The 24,969-nt window shown below is 43.9% G+C and overlaps 1 protein-coding gene across 1 annotated transcript in view; it reads left to right on the plus strand.

The window, feature by feature from the left end:
• The window catches only part of SMAD3 (SMAD family member 3), a 355,242-nt gene that overhangs the window by 261,400 nt on the left and 68,873 nt on the right, over positions 1-24,969 (plus strand). Inside the window, exons 4-6 of the mRNA XM_078683044.1 lie at positions 7,408-7,482; positions 7,587-7,637; positions 17,464-17,676. Of these exons, the coding sequence (XP_078539170.1) occupies positions 7,408-7,482; positions 7,587-7,637; positions 17,464-17,676 (339 nt within the window). The remainder of the gene's footprint in view (positions 1-7,407; positions 7,483-7,586; positions 7,638-17,463; positions 17,677-24,969) is intronic.

Genomic DNA, 24,969 nt, shown 5'->3' on the forward strand with positions numbered 1-24,969 from the left:
CACTGCTGGCCCTGGACACCCACATACTGATCACCCTGTATACTCGCATACTGATCACCCTGCATACTCACACACTGCTCACCCTGCATACTCACACTCTGCTCACCCTGCATACTCACACTCTGCTCACCCTGCATACTCACACACTGCTGACCCTGCACACTGACACACTGCTGGCCCTGGACACCAACGTACTGCTCACCCTGCATGCTCACACACTCCTGACCCTGCACACTCCTGACCCTGCACACTCACACACTCCTGGCCCTGGACACCCACATACTGATCACCCTGTATACTCGCATACTGATCACCCTGCATACTCACACTCTGCTCACCCTGCATACTCACACTCTGCTCACCCTGCATACTCACACTCTGCTCACCCTGCATACTCGCACTCTGCTCACTCTGCATACTCACACTCTGCATACTCACACTCTGCTCACTCTGCATACTCACACTCTGCTCACCCTGCACACACACACTGCTGGCCCTGGACACCCTGCTACAATACTTAATTGTGGATGCGTTAACAATTGATGTGTGCACTGATGGCTGGTGGTGCGTGTGTTCGTAGAAATTGTGCACTGATGGCTGGTGGTGTGTGTGCCTGGTGGAAGCATGCACTGCTGGCTGGAGGTGTGTGTGCCTGGTGGAAGCATGCACTGTGACGGCTGGTGGTGTGTGTGTGCCTGGTAAAAGTGTGCACAGATGGCTGATGGTGTGTGTGCTTGGTGAAAGCGTGCACTGACGGCTGGTGGTGTGTGTGTGTGTGTTTGTTGAAAGTGTGCACTGACGTCTGGTGGTGTGTACCTGGTGGAAGCCTGCACTGACGGCTGGTGGTGTTTGTGCCCGATACAATGCCAAAATATAAATAGGTCGACAATTGTTTTAACCATTTTCCAGTTGGGGATTAAAGTGCATGGTTCTCACTCTGCAGTCACTAAAGGAAGGAAATACACGAATCGTTCTTTTTCTGGGGTGTCCGTGTGTGGTGTGTTTACAGAATAACACGTTTCTTTTAACACCAGAGAGCCCCCCCCTCCCAAAGTACCTGCACAGTCGATTATATGCGACGCCCCAGAGAAGGGCACCGCCCAACACGTGTCGGCAGAGGGCACGCTGTGATCCTACAATGGCCCTGCAAAGGCATTAAGGTGTGCCCCCGTCCCATTCTCCTGCCCCGTGCTCGGTTTAAAGCAGCCCCCCCCCTACAACGAGATGACCCAGTCAAATAGTGCTTCCTTGCCCCTCTTGCACTGCCCACTGTGTTTACTACAATAGCTCCTCCCTATCCATTGCTGTTCTCTTTAAGCTTCTGTTGTTCTCTTTAAACAGTTTCAAAAGTCGACCAACATTGAGTCAGAGGGAACACTTCAAGTGCTGCTAACAATCAATTCGAGGAACTATAGTTTTAAGTATGTGCGGGAATGGCAATGAGGTGCTGGGGTCGATCCCAAATTCCCTCTCATTCCCACCGCTGGGGTATACTCTGTCGCCGCCCCACAAAGTACTTTCTTTAAGGTGAAATAGAACGTAAATAGCAGCACGTGCTTGCGACAAAAAAATGGAAATACGTGGCCCCCAGAAGTGTAAAATTGCAATTGTGCATTTGGACTTTCCTCTCGGTTAATAACGCATTAGGGTAACTGAAAGGGCCGCAGAAGGAGGCAGCATCTCTTGAAATAGGTCTCTGGGTGTCCTGTTGAGATAATAGATTATGGAGAATTCTATTACAGGGCGCCTGCTTTGCAAATCCCACCCTGACCTCTTTCAGTGAGTTATCACTGTTTCCATCTGCAGAAGCAGCCCCCCACTCCCTTTTATCTCGGAGTCTGCCAGGCTTTTCAAGACCACCATAAACAGTGCAGCCTCAAACACGTGCTTTGGGATTAAAATAAATAATAAAACTAGACCTGGTAAGAAATATAAACATATGTCAGCAAGGGGGGAATCACGTTAAAGGGGCTATAAGAAGCGGGACTGAAAACGATCTGGGGCTGCTCAGGTGACGGACCCATAGAAAGTGACCCTATTACCCTGGATGCAAGCACTGCCACGGGTGCAGAAACGAGTTACACTATGCACATCCTTGGGCGGGTAGCCCTGTTCGCGCTGTGCACAGCTTCCACCAGCACAACTCGCCAAGCAGCACGCGTTCCTAAATCTCAAAGAATATATTCTATGCACGCATGTGAGGTGACTTCACTCTAGCCGTCTAGTTCACTTTGTGTGCCCATACCATGTCCGCCGCTCACCCTCCTCCACTGTCACACTCACGGCCATTGCCGTTCCTTGTTGCCTTGCCGGTCTTTCAGTTAATAGGCGCTTCCAACTTTTTCCCTCAGCGAACTAGCATCCACCTGGAAACCTTTCCAGAGAGGCCATGGACTGTATGGGCTTGGAACCATTTGGCGGTTATACAGCAGCGAGGGAAACTGTGCCTGTTCTGTTATGTATTAGTGAAGTGGCTGCATCAGACAGGGTTCAGAAAGTTCAAAATGCCTAAAGTTCATTAGAAATTACGGAAGTCTGGGAATGTGCATCAGTCTTGCAGTCAACAGCCTGTTCTAGAAACTGTGGGGCAGTGAAGTTTTTAAAAATCTGATTACGTAGACAACGTCTCTCTCCTCCGTGTTCTAGATCATTGAACTGAAACCTACACACATTCAAACAACGGACGGACACACTCCCCTTCCCAGACCCTAAAAATAAAGTCAGCACACCATCGCTCATTATTCTTACAGACTGTCACGCAGAGGCAGAAAAAAGACACCCCGTAGCAACTTAAAACAAGAACTACAGTGTGGACGAGCATGTATGAGTCATCTTCTGTGAGCGTCGCCTGCTGCCTCTCGTCATTTAACATTGAACGCGCTCACCGCTGTGAACGCGTTCGCATCATCTGGCTTGCATTACACGGGCACTCTGACTGCTCGTAATTAAGATTAATCACTCTGCCATGCTCGCTCTCGCACACAAAATGCCACATCGGGCACGCGTACATTACTTACAGCCTATCACTTCAAGGCTACTACATACACAGCACAGGGAAGACGAATCACTGACCAGATGCCAGAAAACGCTAAGGAATGTCTGGAATTTCTCTCTCCAAGGCCCTCTTCTTCTTTTTTTTCTCCTTTAACATTAGTTCTCTAACTCCTCCCCCAGGGGGAGGAGTCCGAGCCCTAAAAACGATTCAAAGTTCAAAGTTTTTTTAAAAACCACATACATTAGCTCCCGGCTGTGCCTCAGGAGTGTCAGGGACCTAGGCTCGGGCTCCTATTCAGCCCGGCTTAAAAAGGCAGGGGGCGTGGCCTCGTGTGAGTGGGCGTGGCCTGTGGTCAGGTCGGAGAATGGCGCCGAGGAAAGGTTTCCCTCGCCCGCGGCAGCGTTAACCTCCGCTGCGCGGGAGTTACTAAGTGGGAGTAAGTGCCCAGCAAAACAAGAAGCAGGTAAGAAACAGATTAAAAAACTATTCAAAGTTCAAATTTTTTTTAAAAACCACATACATTAGCTCCCGGCTGTGCCTCAGGAGTGTCACTGACTCCCGAAGGTGCCAACTCTGCAGCTAGTCTTGGACCACCTACTGGCAAAAGTTTCATTGCGGACTGCTCTGGGTTTTTCCATCAACAAACTGTAGTCCCACCCATCAGCCTGTACAGCATATCTTCTTCATAGAAACGATTCTGGACATGGTGGTGCAGTGGACTTTTACTGCACATCAGTGAATCAGGGGCATTCGAACTACGATACCAATGTTTGGCTCACAAGCCCTTGTACTGGCCCTTCTGAAGCTTTTTGGTCTTCTGCCCTCTTGCATTGTGCTAGTACCTCATGCCTACTGGGCCATGTGGGTTCGCAGTGAGATCTTAAGCTGTGGTGCTCAGCACCAGGGGTGTTTGTTGGATCACAGACATGTCTCGTACGCGGCAGCCGTGACCTTCAACGATGGATGACTGAGACCAACTTGACGTGGTTAACCATTCCGAGGGTCACAGTGACAACCGACTCATACACTCTTGGCTGGTAAGGTCACCTGGACCAGGTGAAGATTAGAGGCCTCTAATCTTCAATGGATCAGCGGAAACCATTCAATCTTCTGAACCTCATTTCCATCCACCTAACCCTGAAGGTTTTCCTGCCTTCGATCATGGACAGGTCTGTCCAGGTTCTGACAGACAACATGTCCATCATGTGGCACAGCAAAAAGCAGGACAGTGTGAGGTCTCATGCCCTCTGTCTGGAGGTTCTTCGGCTGTGGCATTGGCTGGCCTCTGACAGGAATTTCCTGATTGTCAATCACTTGGTATGATCTTTCACTTTTAGAGTGGACAAACTCTGCTGGTATCATCTTGCTGATCATATGATGCATCTGCATCTGGAAGTGGTGCAGGGCATATTTACCCAGTGGGATGTGCTCATAGCAGATCAGTTTGCTCCCGCCAAGAATGCATTTATTGGACCTTCTGCTCCGCGAAGTTTCTTCTTCATGGTATTCGAAGAGATGTGTTCTGCCTTGGGTGGGACTGTGGCCACCTGTGTGTTTTCTCTCTTTTGCCACTAATCCCACAGGGTCTGAGGAAGGTCCAGATAGTTAAGCACATCTCATCCTCAATATTCCCAGCTTGGGCCTGAAGTCTGTTCCCCCCTCTTCGACTGTGTTTTCGAGAGGATCTACTGTCAAAGCTGTATGGAAGGATTCCGCACCCAAACCTCCACAGCCTACGCATGCATGCATGGAGATCGAGTGGAAACAGTTGGGTGGTTTTGATTCATTGCCAAAAGTTGTAAAATGATCTTAGCGGCTCGCCACTGAGTCGATTTATTCGAGCTGTAAGGCCAAGTTTCTGGCCTGATACAAGGCAATTCCTTTTTCAGGGTAAATTGCCTCATTTACTCCTGCTTGTTTTACTTTGGCTCTGCAAGGCCTTGCCATGTGCACTGTTGACAGCCTGTGTTTGCCTAATGAGCACTTATTCACCTCGCCTACAATGATAGCCCTTTTTGAAAGATCTACTTTCATTTTTACCCTCTATTTTCTATGCCACTGTCACACTTTGATTTGGTTCTTAACCTGTTTTCATGTGCACACCCTTCGAGCATACACAGTTTCCTACAGAGGTTGCTGACTCTAAAAACATATTGCTTATTGCCGTCTATTGCACAAGATGCATCGCATCATTGAACTGCAAGAGTCATCTGTGTAGCCAGGTTATACCACGTTCTTCAAGATCTTGTCTGTTGAACCTGTTGCTAGAGTATCTACCAAACAGAACGCTACAGAAGGTAAGTAGCTTGGTCATTGTTTCTCTCAAGCTATATCCTCACTGTAAACCATAACACAGATTAAGAAGCTGCCGCGGTTTAAAGTTCAGTTTCGTAAATCACAATTAAGCAAAACTCTGTTTTTATGTTTTTACCAACCTCTCAAGCAATCAGGTTACTGAACTCATGTGTGACATTTAAATCCAATTAGCAGTGGTATTCTGTGATTACAGCACTGTCTGACCCAAACCTGGGTAACCAAGTTATCTCCTATAGCACATTGCTTTCTTAGGTTAGCGAGCCAGACCAGCCCAAGGCTTACTTAAGAAAGTGATATAGGTTAGACGCTCATTGCAAGTGGCAGAATCTAAACTGGTGATGATTCCCAACTCTCTCCGGGCCGCAATTATCTGTTCTTCCCACTACAGACTCTATAATACTGAGCCTGCAGACACCGCACCTGTCCTTATTGATGCAGCAATAAGGGTGAGCAGACAATTCTCCCCCAGACAGATACAAATCCGTCCATACTCCCTCCCTCCCCACCCCCAACGCGCTAACACCTGCCTGCCTGCCCCTTTCTAGTCCAAAATACCTGTTTTTTTCTCTCTCCAGGATTGAGTGAACCACAGCATAAATTACTCACTAGCTTTAGATCTGTGTGGTTATTCCCCATTCTGGGAAGACAATTTGTGATTGCTGGTATTTTTGTGGGAATACTGGCTGGAATCAGATTCCAATCCCTCTCCCTTTCCCCAAGTATCCCCACACTAAATGTCAACAATCTCGTAATGAGGGCCTTCGAACACAGTTTACACTTAATATCAGGTCAGTGCACTATCATGGTTTCACGTTATGAAAGTAAAGTTCTTTAATTCACATATGAAAAATGTACTACAGACAAAACTAAGGAACACTAACTATGTTAAGTTCTGACCCAAAGAGCCTTATCGTTTTTAAGCACCATAAAAACACTTAACAATAGAGTCTCTGGACAGTTTTACATAGTGCTACCCTTCGGTGATGAGCTAATGGTACCGGTGCTTGTCTTGCAGTGATTTGCCTTCATTATCTGTCAAAGTCAGACCTCAAATGTGGATGGTGTACCATGGACACCGTTCCTTGATTTGAACATAATGCAATCTGAGCTAATATTGGAGACCTGTTTCTTTTGATACAATTAAAAAGCTATCACTTTTGCTACTCCACATGCTTCCTACAAACTACTCCCTGAAAAGTAGCACCAAGGTATATGCTGAGTTTGGTCAGGGTTTGCTGAAGAGTTTATCCAATTGCCCCATTCTCTATGTTGAACTTTTTCCTTCTATTGATAGTTCATGCTTAGGAATTTTAAAGTTCATAGGACTCGAAGTGCTCGGCATAAAAGAGTGGGTAGCAACGTAGTCTTCTAACTCATCAGTTAAATGTTTCACCTTTCATGCCCTCAACTCTGAACTATCTATAATATGTATTGCCTCTTCAATTGAAGAGCAGCAGCTGATGGTACAGAGTTAGCCGATTACCACATGGTAAAGCCTAGGAGTGGGAGTAACAATTCCCTCACATGATTCTGTCTGGTGCTAGATCATTTGTTGTCTGGGATCCTGCTGTGTGACATCTTCACATTTTGGGGCCGAGGGACAAAGAGTAGTTACTGTGTCCAAGTATTATAAAGCTCTTTGTTCAAGCACTAACCTGACTCTAAGATAAAATGTTGTGCGTAGACTCTCACAACGTAATCAAGGGGAGAATTCAAGATTATAACCCAGGCTTCATTATCCATAGCCAGCAATGAAGCCTGTAGACACATCACTTTTTTGTATATGTAATATTAAACTTTAACTTTTAAATTCACATGTAGTAAAAATGATGTGACTCCTGATGTAGAAACGACATGCGTTGAAGTACCAGTTTCATAACTTTGTAATCCCCGACTCCAATCTTATGCCTTTTTAGAGGGGTGTGGGTGTTGTTTTACAAACTGCTTTGGACTTCAGTTGATTTTCAGTGGAGACTATGAGGGAATGCCTGAGCAGACAATCTCTATAATATTAAACTATCAATGACCCCAGAATCTGATAAGTCTTCTATAGGTGTCAAATCATCTGAGAAACTAAACGTCTATCCTATTTTCAGAGACTCCACCTCCTGGTTATTTGAGCGAAGATGGAGAAACAAGTGACCACCAGATGAACCATAGCATGGATACAGGTGACCACTAAATGCGTGCGTTGCTTCCATTTCCTTCCAGCCAACGTTTTGGTCTAAAACTGCAGTTTACAGCATTGCCTTTTTTCCTTTTTTTTTGTTAACAGGTTCCCCTAATGTGTCCCCAAATCCTGTGTCTCCAGCACACAGCAACTTGGGTAAGCATTTACATTGAATAGTTAGATCTGCAGCTAACGAATGACTTGCTGTATAAGTTTGTATTTTTGCACTTGTTTCATTTGAAGTGATTTAGATTTTAAAGACAAGGTCACATGCTTTAAAAAGCTGCCTGTAATCGTCTGATACTACTTACTAACCAGCCCAAGCAACCTATTTTGCCTTTTGATGTCATATATCAAGTTTTGTGAGTTTGTGATGCTTTTTCTCAGCATCAATGTTTTATTTAATTTGGTATTCGTGTCACTTCACATTGGTCTAATGTTTTCTTAATTTGTTCCCACCTCTAATATGCATTGAATGCGGTAAGATACATTTATACGAAGATTAATGGTACTGCTGAAATGATTATTTGGCTAACAGCTGCATGTTTTTATTTAAAAGGTGCCAAGATTGTACGTCCAGCACTGTGTAAACTTGGCCTTCTCTTAAGGGTTGCATGGAGTGTTTTGGTGCAAGCAAGTAACTAAAAAAGAAGGTTTGTGAGGCTGTGTGAATCTCCATGAGGTTCAACACACATAAATCCAAGCAAAGCCCAGTGCCCCAGTATGAGTGATATTTTATATAATTGTTTTACTCGGCAATCACATTCTACCTATTAAAGATATTGTCACCTGTTAGGCATGCCTGTCCTTTAAGAAGTCACCAAAGGCTACACCTTTGCTGCACAGAAATGCGTGCCCTTAGTAGAGTAGCAAGCATGGTTCCAGGTCATATTTGAGCATAGATTACGGAGTATAGTCCCTTGGTCCCGCCTGTCAACTTTACTACTTGCAGTGCTCGGCAAGTTAGGGTTATCGGAACATGGTTCTAGCAAATTACACTTCTCCAAGGATAACTCTCAATAGTTCTACCTTCAGTGATTAAGTACCAGAACCCCACACTCTTACCTTAAGCGACTCTTTGAGTGTGCATCATCACAAACCTCCTGGTGAAGTACTTGGCAATATTTAGGATCCAGGAGTTTTTGGGTTTCTTGGTGAGGGAAAATAAAGTAACTAACCCTCTTTTCGTTTCAGTCCTCATACCAACAGACTGTTTGCCTGCAGTTCGGTCCTTTACATGGGGACTATGAGTTGTGCATGTGGTTTTCACAAAAGAGCTTGCTTAAAGTTATCAATTCACCAGTTTTACACCAAAATGTACCCTGAGAGATTGCCTAAATTACCTTATACCACTGAGATGGATCCCTGGGGCATACATATCCCAGATTTATGTCTGCGCCAGGTGTCTTCAATACTTTTTTTCTCATTTGTGACATAGTCACCGACGGTGTATGCCCAATGTTGTAGGAGAGTAGGGGACCTCAATGCCCCCAGTTCTCAACATTCATACTGAAGAAGCCCCAGGAGGGAGTCCAAGATAAAAACAGAGGACTCACTCAAGAAAGAAGGAGCTGGGAAATTAACTGAATCACGACTCCCCCTGCCAGCCTCCCTTGTTAGATGGGACCACTCTGATCAATTAGAGTCAGTCCTCTTAGAATTGTTCACTCACTGGAGTAGAACTTATATACTTCTATTGCCCCTTAGGGGGTTACTGATTTTGGATTCCCGTACTTATGGAATTACGAGTATTTGCCGTGAGAGGCGTTGTTAGACTTCCATTGAGGATTTGTCTTCACTTCCTTCATCTCCAAGAAGTGCTTTTCTGGGGGGGACATGCCTATCTATAGACCTTGGGAATTAACAACTCTGCTTTCATGATCCCATCCAGCATCAACATGTAGATAAGACCAAGGAATTGTCTGCAATTCAATTAGACCGGAGTGTTGGATTTGATCTTCCATGAGGAGCTCCTACTTAAGAGCACAGAGTTTGTAACAGTTTCATCTCTCCAGTGCTGGTGCTTTTTACCCGTTTCTGTGGTAGCATTTCTGTTCCTGTACCTATTCTTCCTTTGCTGGATCTTATTTCTAATCAACCAGTACCCAAAATCAAATGTAACTTACGGTTGTTCTGGGGTCTCTAACTTCACGTGTACTGGGGCTTAAATCCCATACACTCCCCGTATTACTGGGGCGGACCAGTTATCATTTCTTCTGCTTATCGGTGCCGCAGCAAATCCCATGATTGGGATGCAGAAACTGAGTGCTTCAGAGTAGTGATACGAAGATTACTTGCCTGCATAAGGTTATTCTTTGCCCTTATGAGTGGCTCGACCTTCTCCTTTGGAACTTAACCTGGCAGACTCATCATCTGGGAAGTAGAGGGGTCTATTCCACATTTCTTTGTTGCAAAGATGCTTGCAAGATTTACTCAACCTCGTAAAGGGATTTGGCAAGCACAAAATGTTGTGTAGCAAATATAGTGTCTGCTGTGGAGGTCTTTTGCTTTTCTTCAGACCTCAGTGCAATCGTGTGTGATTCAGTGACTTTCAATAAGACCAAATGTCCAATATACATGATCTCTGCGCCTCGATAGTCCACGTCTGATTCAGTGGAAAAAGGCCTCTTTAGACCTCTATCTGACTAATATGGATTCTTTGCTGGCGAACCCCAACAAGAATATGAAGTGCAAGTCCCAATACAACCATCCTCTCTCAAGAAGTTTGAAGGTAGTTTTCTAGCACCTCATGTATTTGTCATTAGCAAACTCTTTACTCCAGTATTGGAGCTTTCATAGATTCACATACCTGAATCATTTCTCAGTCGTCGAGACAGGAGTCTCTGGTACATAAAAAAGCAATGCCTAGTAGAGCCCATTTCTCTTTTGCAACCCATAACCTTTGTGATGTAAAAAAGGACCAAACTTTTCCCTTAGGCAATCAGAGCTCCTTACCCTCTAGAACCCTCCTAAGAGAACCTTCTGCCCCTCAGATTTTCTACCGGCACGTTGTGCTAGGGAGTCTCCTTTGAGCTCTGCTCAAACTCTGGATATCCAGCTTTATAGGAACTTGATTTCTATCTCTTTACTCTTGGATTTGAGATTATTGTGACCTGTTCTCATCTACATTCTGTAGAATGTCTGGGAAAGAGAAGGTCTTTTTAGAGCCTGTGCCACCTGCTCTAAGAAGAGACTCTACACCGATGACCCACATGAAGACTGTATATACTGTCTTTATCCGGACCACCAAGCCAAGGACTGCAAGGTATGTCGCACTTTCTATAGCAAGACCCTTGGAGATCGTGAAGGACGCCTTTTGATATGGCTTCAAAAGATCAAGGCCAGAAAGGAGGTGGTCTCTAGTGATAGTGACCAGGAGTCCTCCTTTACATCTAGGAGATCTAAAAAAAGATCAAGATCTCCTCAGGCTCATTCCTCCGGGGACCGTCCTGAGAAGGCCCTAAAAAAGACCAGCCAAGGCTCTTCAGGGCGTAGTCCTTCAAAATCTCCTCAGAAAAAGCCAAAGGAGAGCAAAGGACTCACTGTGAAAGAAAAAGAATCCAAAAGAGCCTCTTCTGAGCCTTCAAAGACACCACCCTTGGCTCCTGCATCATTTAAGAAGCCATCCTCTACTATTCCTGAGGAGAAGGTGAAAAAATCGACATTGTCGACTGGAGCGTTGACGAGACCGTCGACGAAGAAATCATCGTCTACGGCGACGACCAAGGTACAAGAGCTACCATTAATTGTATTGAAACCAGCAACGACGGGAGCGTCGACGACGAAAGTGTTGACGACGGGAGTGTCGACGACGGAGGCGCCGACGACAACCGCATCGACGACATAGTCGACGGTGAGAATGACAACGGCATTGTCGTCGACGGGATAGTCGTCGACGGTGATGACAATGAGGTCGTCGACGGGAACATAGACGCCGATTACTATGTCGTTGTCGAGGAATAGATCTACTACACTGACAACAGCTTCATCGACGGTGGTATCGACGACGAAGACAAGACTAACTCCGGAAAACAACAGGAAGGGGATTACGCCAGCAGTGACTTCCCCAAGTAAAATTACTCCATTGGTCCCATCGCAACTTTTGGAGGAGGAAGAGTCAGATGATAAGGAGGATGATGGGCCTTTTGGGTATGCCACAAGCCCATCTGAGCTCCATGTAAAATGTCAAGAAGATGATGAAGAAGAAGGGTATGAAGAGTATCACAGCATCTCATACCGCTGCTACCAACAAGAGCCTCAGGACGAGATGGTAGCAATGCCATCATCCATGTTGATGGATTTGCAATCCATGTTGGCGGATTATAAAAAGAGATTTCCTCCATCAGAGGTTCCTCAGGACGTTCCACCTTCACGTCCGCGTTCAATTCCGCCCACCTCAGTCCGCAGTAGAGAAAGTCTGTTAGACACTACTCCGCTGACACCTCAGGTCCAACAGCAAGATGATCCTGGGACCACAGATGATGAGGACCGCGAAGAAGGGGAGCTAACGGAACCTCAGAGGGAATGGGATGATGACTTGATCCCAGCTCCACAATCACCCACCCAAGTACCGGCGGATTCTCCACTAGTGGATATTGATGGATTCCACAACTTAATGGAGAGAGCAGCAAAAAGATTTCAGCTACCAATGAAAACAACTCAAGCAGAATGTTTTCTGTATGACTTAAGGAGCCCTATCAAAAATCAGTCAGGTCCTTACCAATTATTGACCACATATGGAAAGAAGGATTACAGGTCATGACAACTCCAGCAACAGTTACACCGGTACTGGTGAGGCTGGACAAAGAGTAGCTGGGCTGGACTGTTCCCCATGAGGCACAGGGTCAAGGCTGATTTTCATATGGCCATGTCTGACCTGGGGTGGTGTGGAGTGCAAAAAAACGATGGATTTAGGCCCAGATCTCTGTACTGGGGTGAATGTATGACATTGTTCTGCATTCTGTCCATCAATTGTTGTTTTTGCATTTGGCACCCCGAGTGGGATGGGTATGCTCAGACGTGAGTCCCATGCTCTCCACACCACTGGAGTCAAGCTATCCAGGCTGATGATGGCTGATAGCCAGAAACCGGTCCTTGGATGCTTGATTCCGGTCCAGGAAAGACATGGCTTGGCAGTTCGGGCTGGACTGTTCCCATGAGGCACAGGGTCAAGGCTGATTTGCATATGCCCATGTCTGACCTGGGGTGGTGTGGAGTGCAAAAAAACGATGGATTTAGGCCCAGATCTCTGTACTGGGGTGAATGTATGACATTGTTCTGCATTCTGTCCATCCATTGTTGTTTTTGCATTGGACAAAGAGTATAAGGCGCCAGGGGATGCCCCGGCGTGTTTACTGGGCCATCCTAAACCAGACTCTATCATCTTGCAGGCAGAGCAGCAAAAGTCAAAGAATCCAGCAGCACCAATTGCAGCACCTCCGGACCGGGAAGGACGACGTTTAGATAACGCAGGTAAACGATTCTCCTCCATGTCAGCGCTCCTGGTCAGAGCTGCAAATGCCCTTGCCATCCTGGGCAGATATGACAGACAAATGTGGTGCGATATAGCACCCTATATCGACCTCCTCCAGGAAGACTCTAAGCAGGAGGCGAATAAAGTTCTGCAGGAAGGAGAGAGAACTTCGGCTGAAGTTATTGATTGCGCTATGGTCATAGCTACCACAGCCTTTCGTTCCCTCGGAGGAGCAGCAGTTTTGAGGTGCCAAGGTTGGCTGAGGGCCACTTCCCTTAGGCCAGAGGTCCAAAATTAAATTCTGGACCTACCCTTTGATGGGGAGGATCTTTTTGGGCACCTGGTGGATGAGACCCTTCATAGTATTAAAAAAGACACGGATACAGCGAAATCCTTGGGTGCGTTACAGTACCGGAATGTACCTTTCGAGGCGCCCGTGGAAGAGGAAAACCCTCGTATAGAGGTGGCTACCAGCAGGGACGATACTCATCCTACTCTTCCTCTTCGCAGCCCTATCGGCAGCAATATGGACAGAAACATTCTGGGGGCTACTCTAAGTCCAATCCAAGAGGACGAGGAGCTCGTTCTGGAAAAGATAATAATAAAAGGCAATGACAACCTACAGATTGCAGGTCCTTCCCTATCTATCTTGTCAAATGTTCTCCTGGGTGGAAAAGTGACTTATTATTTACCAAAGTGGCAGAAGATAACATCAGACAAATGGGTCCTCCACATAATACAATTCGGACATACATTAGAAGTCCTCCACTTTCCTCCTCCCACGCCACCTACATATCAAGAAGCAAAACACCTATCTCAGATGCGTCGGGAGATTCGGGCAATGCTCCGAAAGGGAGCAATAGAAATGGTGCCGAACTCCCAAAGAGGACAAGGATTTTATTCCTGTTTCTTCTTGATCAGAAAAGATGCTCTCAGGTGGCGTCCAATCTTGGACCTAAGGTCCCTAAATGTCTATCTCAAGAAACAGGTATTCAGAATGGTGACCCTGCAAGATATTCTGCTGCTCTTAAACCCAAGAGATCATATGACCTCCCTAGATTTACAGGATGCATATTTTCATATCCCTATCCATCCGTCCCACAGAAAATTCCTTCGTTTTACAGTGGCCAAAGAGCATTACCAATTCAAGGTGCTACCATTCGGCCTAAAATCTGCACCGAGGATATTTACAAAATGTCTGGCGCCAGTGGCGGCCTATCTAAGAAGACAAAAACACCAAATATTTCCATACCTGGACGACTGGTTGATAAAGGCACCATCGCAGGAGGCGGCTCAAGCTTCAACTGCGGCTTGCATGGAGTTATTTGCGGACCTGGGCCTGACCTTAAATGTGGAAAAATCATTTCTACAGCCATCCAGGACAATCAAGTTTCTAGGAGCAATCCTGGATACATCACAAAACAAAGCATTCCCATCCATAGAGAGACAATTGGGACTCGTTTCTCTAGCCAAGGAATTCAGCAAAAGAAAGTCTTTCAGTCCGAAGATACAAATCGCTTCTGGGGACAATGTCCTCTTGCATACCACTCATTTCCCTATGTCGCTAACGGATGTGGCCATTACAAGAAGCGCTAGACCTTCAGTGGTGCCAAGCAAAGGGTTCCTTCGAGGACAAGATAAAAATCACGCATCCAATGTTGCAGGCAGCAAAGTGGTGGACTCGCAGGAAAAACATCTCGGTGGGTCTCTCCTACCTGATCGAACCAGCTCCGTTGGTAGTTACCACGGATGCCTCTCTCGAAGGATGGGGAGCAGTCCTACAGGAGTTACAGGTCAGCGGCCGATGGAACAAACAGGATCAACACCTTCACATAAACCTATTGGAATTAAGGACAAAAGGATTGGCATTGTTCGCCTTCCTGACAAGAATAGAAGGGAGATCAGCGTTAGTGCAGACAGACAACACAACTGCAATGCACTACATAAACAAACAGGGAGGCACAAGATCTCTCTCTCTATCAAGAGAAGCTCAGATATTATGGAGATGGGCGATAGATCACGGTGTGACTCTGAAGGCCATACATCTACCAGGAGATCAAAATATAACAGCGGACACCCGCAGCAGGCGGAAGACGACCTGTCACGAGTGGGAGCTGGATCAGGGCACGCTGATGACCATATTTGCCTAATGGGGAATACCAATGGTGGATCTGTTTACCACAGCCCAGAACAAGAAATGCAGATTCTTTGCTAGCTGGCGTCACCAAAGGGGATGATGGGGGAATGTGTTTTTGATGGCATGGTCAGGCGTCTTTGCGTACGCCTTTACGCCGATTCCCCTCCTGCCACGAGTACTCACGAAAATGAAGAAAGAACCGTGCAGGATAATACTGATAGCCCCTTGGTGGCCCAGGCAGCATTGGTTCACAGAGCTGCTCCTTTCATCAGAGACCGAGCCAATACGTCTTTGGCCAATACCAGCACTACTGACTATGGAGAAGGGACAAGTGCGGCATCATTGCAATTAGCGGCCTGGCTCCTGACTACGGAGAATTTCATCACTTGAAAATTCCAGCAGAATGCAGAGAAATCCTTGCAAAGGCTAGAGCAGAAAGCACTGATGGGACATACAGGATAAAATGGAAAAGATTCTGCTTCTGGTGTCAGGAGAATGACTTGCATCTTCTGCGGGCAGAGGCGCATCAGATCATACCATATTTACTGAAGTTGGCGAAATCTGGATTAGCCCATGCCTCTATTAAAGTGCATTTGGCAGCGATTTCAAGATACAGGAGAAATTCAGCACGTCCTTCTCTGTGGTCGGAAAGAATTGTGAAACAATTCATGAAGGGGTTGCTTCGAGCTTACCCACCCATCAGGCCTCCACCACCTTTATGGCAACTGAACATTGTCTTATCACAACTGATGAAACCACCATTTGAGCCAATACACAAAGCTGATCTGAAATTCCTATCCTGGAAGGTGGCTCTATTAATAGCTCTAACATCAGCCAGAAGGATGGGAGAAATACAAGCCCTTACGACGCAAGAGCCTTTTCTCCAATTCAGAGAAGACATATTAGTCCTCGGAACAATTCCAAGATTCATCCCGAAAGTACCAACGGACTTCCATTTAAATGAGCCCCAAATCCTAAAAACATTCTTTTCTCAACCATCAACTGTGGCGGAAAGGACTCTCCACACTCTAGATGTCCAGCGTTGCCTAAAGTTATTTGAAAAGGACAAGACCTTTTAGAAAATCTACACAATTGTTTGTGGCTTTTAGTGCCCCCAGGAAGGGTTTCCCGTTATCAAAATGGGAAATCGCATGAAGGATCTCAAGTGCCATTCAGTTCGGTCATCAAGCAGCGGGAAAGCCATTGACAGCACTTGTTCGTGCGCAATCCACAAGAGCGGTATCAACCTCAACTGCTCTATTTTCAGGCGTCTCCATTCAGGACATCTGCAGAGCAGCCACCTGGAGGAGTACGCATACTTTCACCAGGCATTACTGCCTAGATGCTCATGCAAGAAGCGATGTAGCGGTGGGACAAGCAGTACTGCGAAACCTTTTCCAATAACGGTGAGCTTCTTTCTCATCCCTCCTTCCTTTGTTAAGAAAAGCACATTTTATTGTTTTGTCTTTTTTTGCAGAGTTTTATATAGCGCGAACTAGAACCGAACCGAATCAGTTATCAGAGCGCTTTACATAGCACCAGTTACGTTACATGAGGACACACACTTTCATATTTTTTTTTTTTTTAGGCACGGGGAGATTAAGTGATTTGCCCAGAATCACAGTGGGTTTTTGGCGTCGTTACCGAGACTCGAACCCAGATCCCCAGGTCCGAGGTCGAGCGCCTTAGCCGTTAGGCCAACCCCTCTCTCCTGGCTTGGAGGAGCAATATGTCTATGTATATATTGATATGATTACTACTATGTGCAAGTATCATGGGTTGCATATTGGTAAAAGGAAGGTGACAAAAACAAAATGTGCTATAATTTACTGCTCGCTATTCTGATTAAGGTATGTGAATCTATGAAAGCTGCAATACTGGAGTAAGAAAACAAGTTACTTACCTGTAACTGTAGTTCTCCAGTATTGGAAGCTTTCATAGATTCACATACGCCCACCCTCCTCCCCTGAGAGGCTCACCTCTGATTTGGCACGAAAAGTATTATAGCACAAGTGCCCGAAAATCTGAGGGGCAAAAGGTTCTCTCAGAGGGTTCTAGAGGGTGAGTGGCTCTGATTGGCTAAGGGAAAAGTTTGGTCCTTTTTTACATAACAAAGGTTATGGGTTGCAAAAGGGAAATGGGCCTAGGCCTTTTTTCAGTTAGCTATACTGCTAACCATTGCTTTTTTATGTAACGGAGACTCCCGTCTCGATGACGGAGAAATGATTCAGGTATGTGAATCTATGAAAGCTTCCAATACTGGAGAACTACAGTTACAGGTAAGTAACTTGTTTTCTTTCTCTGTGATTAAACTGCTTTCTGTAGCTTTCTTCTGTCCCAGAAGGTTTCTTAATTCTTTAAATTATTTTCAGATCTGCAGCCAGTAACATACTGCGAGCCTGCTTTTTGGTGCTCTATCTCCTATTATGAACTAAATGTACGAGTGGGGGAGACTTTCCATGCTTCGCAGCCCTCTATGACTGTCGATGGATTCACTGATCCTTCAAATTCAGAGCGTTTTTGCCTCGGCTTACTCTCCAACGTCAATCGCAATGCGGCTGTTGAACTCACAAGACGGCATATCGGTAATTCAGATTCCAAACAATTTTATACTCCATTATTGATGCCATTTTTGAGAGAGCTTGCTCTTGAATGTTATTTGCATCTTCCTGACTTGGCCTCAAACAAGCAAAACCTGTGACTGCTGAGCATTTGTTTGTTTCTAGCTGACAAAACTATGTTAAAGTGATTCTATGTTTGGATGATGCCACTGTAATACATGGGATTCTGCAATCTCTGTAAAAATGTACATCTCTAATTTCTTTATAATACATGTGATTCTGTAATCCCTGTATAAACACCAGTCTCTAATTTCTTTATGATCAGCGACTTGTGACGCACCCAGATACTGATTATAAAGAAAAGACATCATAACTCAACTATTATAAGTTATTACAGCCAAGTTCTAAAATCATAATGCCTGCTGCCAGCAGACAAGGTGAAAGGCAGGTCACGGAGCATAATTGAAGCAGCTGTTTAAAGCAACAAAACTAAACAATGCTTCTCTTTCTTCTGCTCTGTTTTTCTAGCCTACATTGACAACCAGAGAGAACATGTTTATTTTTTGCATACCTTAGTTAGAGAAAAGCTGTAATCTTTCTGCATATTTCTACATATTCCAAGCTACTGCAGTTTTCTTGTTTAAAAAAAACCAACTGATTTGTATTGATCTGATTCTAATATCGTTTTGCAATAAATATTTAATTATTTTTGATGTTTCATTTTGCACTAGAGGTTCTATTTTCTTTCTTCATTTTGCATTAATGCTCTCTTTCTGAAAGAGGTATGCACCAAGGTGTGAAGTGGTTTGTGAGAAAGGTGATAGTGTGACCATGTATTAAATGGAATAAAGTAACCCTTCCCATACACAAGTATAATACGAATTACCTCAGAGTTTCATAACCATATAAAGGAACCAGACCTTTGGCCTTGTTCCTCTATATGGTTATGGAACTCCTCAATTACTTGCAATATCCTTACAATGTACGGCAGCAGTTGCTTTTCTCCCTATATTCTATGTTTTTCTTGAATTTAACAGTTAAAAAGAGGTATTTTCTTCAATGTTTTTTTTTATGGCTTCGATGTGTTAATTTGTAGATTTAAAGTAACTTGGTGATAGGTAGGACAGTGAAGACAGATATGTCAATGGTCTGTTGAAAGGTTTATAGATACTGCACTTTATAGTGGATAGTTTTCCCATTTTCGTAAATTTCTATATTATTATTTGACTGTCATCAGGTGAGTTTATGGGATTTGAGCAGTATCTGGAAATGTTAAACAGCTGTTTTTAAACATATTGAGTGTAGGAGAACATGGTTTGGCATGTTGGAGAAATTTTTAGGTTTTGTGAAATGCCAGAAACCGGTCCCCGGTAGCTTGTCTCCTTTCTGGTGAAGAATTGGCTTGGTAGTTTGGTCTGCCCTGTTCCCATGATGCACTGGGCCAGAGACAGACTAATTTGCATATAGCCAGGTTCTGAGCTGGGATGGGGCAGTGAGCTAAATAACGGTGATGGATCAAGCCCTGATCTTTGGACTGGGTAAGAGTGGTCTGCTTAATTCAGACACTCTGTTCATCACCACCCCCTTTTCTGAATCGTTTTTGGCCACTATAGGTGTGGCAGGGTATGCTCAGACATGAGTCCCTTGCTCACTGCTCCATCAGGATTCAAGCAAGCCGGGCCGACGAGGCTGAAATGCCAGAAACCGGTCCCCGGTAGCTTGTCTCCTTGTTGGTGAAGAATTGGCTTGGTAGTTTGGTCTGCCCTGTTCCCATGATGCACTGGGCCAGGGACAGACTAATTTGCATATAGCCAGGTTCTGAGCTGGGATGGGGCAGTGAGCTAAATAACGGTGATGGATCAAGCCCTGATCTTTGGACTGGGTAAGAGTGGTCTGCTTAATTCAGACACTCTGTTCATCACCACCCCCTTTTCTGAATCGCCTCAAACAAGCAAAACCTGCGACTGCTGAGCATTTGTTAGTGTTTCTAGCTGACAAAACTATATTAAAGTGATTCTACGTTTGGATGATGCCACTGTAATACATGGGATTCTGCAATCTCTGTAAAAATGTACATCTCTAATTTCTTTATAATACATGTGATTCTGTAATCCCTGTATAAACACCAGTCTCTAATTTCTTTATGATCAGCGACTTGTGACGCACCCAGATACTGATTATAAAGAAAAGACATCATAACTCAACTATTATAAGTTATTACAGCCGAGTTCTAAAATCATAATGCCTGCTGCCAGCAGACAAGGTGAAAGGGAGGTCACGGAGCATAATTGAAGCAGCTGTTTAAAGCAACAAAACTAAACAATGCTTCTCTTTCTTCTGCTCTGTTTTTCTAGCCTACATTGACAACCAGAGAGAACATGTTTATTTTTTGCATACCTTAGTTAGAGAAAAGCTGTAATCTTTCTGCATATTTCTACATATTCCAAGCTACTGCAGTTTTCTTGTTTAAAAAAAAACAACTGATTTGTATTGATCTGATTGTAATATCGTTTTGCAATAAATATTTAATTATTTTTGATGTTTAATTTTGCACTAGAGGTTCTATTTTCTTTCTTCATTTTGCATTAATGCTCTCTTTCTGAAAGAGGTATGCACCAAGGTTTGAAGTGGTTTGTGAGAAAGGTGATAGTGTGACCATGTATTAAATGGAATAAAGTATCCCTTCCCATACACAAGTATAATACGAATTACCTCAGAGTTCCATAACCATATAAAGGAACCAGACCTTTGGCCTTGTTCCTCTATATGGTTATGGAACTCCTCAATTACTTGCAATATCCTTACAATGTACGGCAGCAGTTGCTTTTCTCCCTATATTCTATGTTTTTCTTGAATTTAACAGTTAAAAAGAGGTATTTTCTTCAATGTTTGTTTTTTTATGGCTTCGATGTGTTAATTTGTAGATTTAAAGTAACTTGGTGATAGGTAGGACAGTGAAGACAGTTATGTCAATGGTCTGTTGAAAGGTTTATAGATACTGCACTTTATAGTGGATAGTTTTCCCATTTTCGTAAATTTCTATATTATTATTTGACTGTCATCAGGTGAGTTTATGGGATTTGAGCAGTATCTGGAAATGTTAAACAGCTGTGTTTAAACATATTGAGTGTAGGAGAACATGGTTTGGCATGTTGGAGAAATTTTTAGGTTTTGTGTGATCCATATTTAAGTATTGACTTTAAGGTAACAATGTCAGAGATACTATAATTAGATAAAACGAGAATTGGAGCTAAATGGCTAGTTTTTTTATGTTGCATTATTTAAAAGTAGCACTGATCCATAAATGGCAAATTAGTTTGACTCTTCAAAATTAAATTTTGAGTCAAAATAAATGCATTTTAAAAATCGAACAAATACCAAGTAATTCTTAAGAAAGCCTGCCCTTTACAGCAAACCAATAGGCAACCTTCTGGGAATGTTTCATTCGGTAGCTTGTACACAATAAGAAAGGACTTAAGATCATGTCAAAAACTGTCTGTGAGCTTTCCTCGTTCGTTCACGAGAATGGCAAATAGCTTGTGCTTTCGTTTGAAGCTGAATTGGGACCAGCTGTGGCGAAGGTAACAAAAGACAGATGATTGTTAGGCAGAGGAGCGTAGCTGTTGTTAATTGTTCAACATCGTGCTTCACTTCAGGCTCGAGTTGTCAAACAAATTATGTTCTTTATTCTTTTTCCCATTGGAGTTCACATGATGATCCTTTATGTGCATATCTAGCCACTGCTCGCTAAAGCGGCACACCGTCTTAGCCGAGCTTCTTTTGCCTTTTGACTTTAGTGTCGGTGAAAAAAACGTTTTTCATAATTCTACACCGTGGGAACTTCATTATAATTGGTAACCGTAAAATAGTTACATGTCCCTGAACACAAAAAAAAATATTTACAATTAAAATGTTTTAGGAAACAAAAAACATATGACGTAATTTTATTCCTCTGTAAGAATAAACACATTACTGAAGATGCTGCACAACGAATTAGGTGATACCTGGGGAAGGCCACTATACTTCCGCCACTTAGTCTTCATTTGGGCTTTGTCTGTTCCCTCAGCTGCTCTCCATCCCTTTGTTTTATTCTTCAATAAGGATTTAGGTTGTTATTTTAAGAAGCTTTATATTTCCATCTCTAACCGCTGCCACCCTCTTTTCAAAAGCACTGGTTGTCTTTTTTCCGTCTGAAAGCATGGCATACACAGTTGTAAAGTCTACATTAGACTGGAGGGAATGATCTTTAATAGAAAGAAGGCAGGCTTCTTTCTAACCAGGAAGGAAGTCCTGTTTCCTGCGATCCATTCACTCCACAGTTATTGTCCTCTGCATGCTGAGTTCCTACTTGTGTCAAAGTAAAGGGAGGATAAGCGAAAATCTAAACATTCCCTCAAGAAAACAAGGGGTGTCTCATCCCTAGCCAAGGTTTCTGCTGGGAATCTGCTTCACAGGCTACTTTGGTCCTCTGTCAGCATCATCCATCTCCCATTCTACTACAGTGCTTCCATTGTTATTGAGCATTTTAGAATCATTGAGACTATTTAATGAACCAGCATCAAGAATGTCGTCGAAAGAACCCTCAAAGCCACACTGGTATTTGCAGTTGAGATCATCTTAGATGTCATGGCATGCTTTTCAAACCCATCTGCCATTACAATTGTCCACAAGGATTAGTGACGGTCTTATTGCCAGCTGCTTTTTCCCCACCCATGTTTATCCTAGTTCATACAGAAAGGAGATCAAAACACCTGTGGATTGGATTTATGTTGCCAGAGATAGATCTGTGCCCAGAAGGGACTCCCTCAAGCTTTGATCTAAAGTACTGATGGGATCTGTTCATATGATCTCTAAAGGAAGGTGATGTTCCATCATCTGAATTGATAGTAGGATTATCTTGATCCTGTGAGTTCACCCACCAAAGGTTTATGGAGACCCAAAGAAGCTTCCTACCAAGGTGTCATCACATGTATTGTTAAAGCAAGAAAGGCTTCAGAGATGCAAAAATCTATTATTTGTTCTAATTGTCGCAGATGTTTTTCAAATTAGTGACTGGAGCCTGATGCTGCATAAAAAGGATGCGAAGATTCCTGGCTTTAATTACTCGGCTACCTTGCACAACTTTTCTCTGCCTTTTTGGCTAGGTTTGTGCTTTACAACTACCCCATACATATTTACAGACACCAGGTAGTGCTTACTCGAGCTTTTGTCCACAGGGACATGAGAATTTGTTTTCCAGTGCAACCTGCCTCCTGATAATTCTGGTGCCTTGTCTCTGACGACATGTTTTCTGTTGTTCCAGTTTGACCTCCTGGATGCTTATTTATTGCCACATATCAGTCATATGACACACTAAGTAAATTCGATTTTGAGTGGGCGATCAGCTCGATCAGTACCATCAGACTGAGTATAGTCCTGAAAGTTTTCACTAAATGTCTTACCCTGGTTGCAGCCAAACTCAAACTCTGTATGTCCCAAACTAGTCATCTGGCTGACGTAGGCCATCACCATGGAATATCTATGGAATAAAAGAGCAGGTTCATAGGCAAGTTAGCGATATTGGGATTCTTGGTAAACATACAACATTTTTCTCCTGAGCACGAACTAAATTTGGTAGCTGAGGAGCTAGAATTTACATTTTGTATTAAACAATTATTTCAAAGTTATTTTAGTGGGATACAGTTTATATACTAAGAAAAAAGTAAAGATTAAGCATCTTACGTCAACTACAACTTGATTTCTGAAATGCCACACCATTTGGGCATCAACCACCCATTTTATTAAGTGGGGTCCCACAGATGAGAAACTCAGGCTCACATGAACATTTGGTGTGTTAGCTTTGAAGCCCAACCCATTTCTTGGAATGTTACACTGATCTATTACCGTTCCACTTAGGTTTTGGTGATGCTCTCGAAGAATTAGTTCTACACACCTCTCATTCATTACTTTGACTTTGCTCCTCGCTCTCGAAGAATTAGTTCTACACACCTCTCATTCATTACTTTGACTTTGCTCCTCATTCATAAATCCATCACTCCCCATCACCCACATTCATCCGCGAACTTGGTCTCCCCTCGAATATCCCTCTGTTTCCCTCACTCCCTGTCATCACTACAGCCTCCATTTAAACTTGCTTGCTTTTCTATTTCGGCCCATCTGGACCTCCATCATTGCTGTGCCTCAATCTTCATTTGCTTTCTTTGTCTGCATTGCTCCATCTGGACCTCAGTTTCCCTTTCCCACTCCGCATCTTCCATCTATTCTCACTTACTTTTGTTTCCTGCTCTCCCACACCCATTGCCCCTATTTCACAAGTCCATGCTCCCTGTCCTTGCTTGAATTCTGGCCCCCGTGCTAACAGTTGCTCTGCTTGCGCGTCATGGGCATTCCTTACACAGATAGCTTCTCGAAAACGGCTAAAGTGCTGTTCTAGATACAGAATAGAGGTAGCTTTAACATACAAGTCACTGCTTATACATACAATAACATTGTAGTGACTTCTTCCAGAGCATAGACGATTTGCATCCAGCTTTAATAAGGACTAGTTCCATGTCAAAGGCCTTTTTTAAAAATAAAAAAAAACCTCTGTTCATAATACTCTGGTGTCCTAAAATGGAGTTAGGTGTGGCAGCCGGGGGTGCCTATGAAAACTCTAACAAGGGCTGGCTTAAGGTAGTGCAGTGTGTTACAGATTGGACTTCGCTAACTCAAAGGACCTCTACTAACCGCTTACGTTATTGTAGTCCCAGTAGTGCTGATCACAGCTTTTTAAAACTGTGGGCATGGGAATGCAACGATGTTGGTGTTTTCTCTTTATTTAGTGTTTTCTCTTTATTTAAACTGTGACTGATGTATGCAAATGTCGTTGTAGAACTGGGCATGCTATTTGAATTAGCAATACTAAAGACAAATGTTCAGTTGCAAGACGGACCTATTGTCTTTGGCAATACTAGTTAAAAAAAAAAAGCAAGACTTACTCGTTTTGCCAATGCTTATTGCAACAGAGGCCTGTTCTAGATACACAGACAGCTCTTCATACCAACATCTAGTGGCTTGGCCCCAAAAAGTATCCTGTTTACACTATTAAAGTTTAAGGGCATCGGCAATAAGCAGAAACAGGTTGATTCATCAACTGGACTTGAAACCCACAATCACACACATGCATACGCCCCCTCAAATTCTACATTAAAGTTGGCCAGTTAAGACTATCGCCAACACCTACATCCTATTACTCCCAAAATATATGTCTTTGAATTACTGTTTGCTCCTTCTCCAGGCTACACACCCAGTCTCAGTGCTGTTCCCACGACCATTCCA

Source organism: Lissotriton helveticus, chromosome 3_1, assembly GCF_964261635.1.
Source record: "Lissotriton helveticus chromosome 3_1, aLisHel1.1, whole genome shotgun sequence".
Classification (NCBI taxonomy): domain Eukaryota; kingdom Metazoa; phylum Chordata; class Amphibia; order Caudata; family Salamandridae; genus Lissotriton; species Lissotriton helveticus.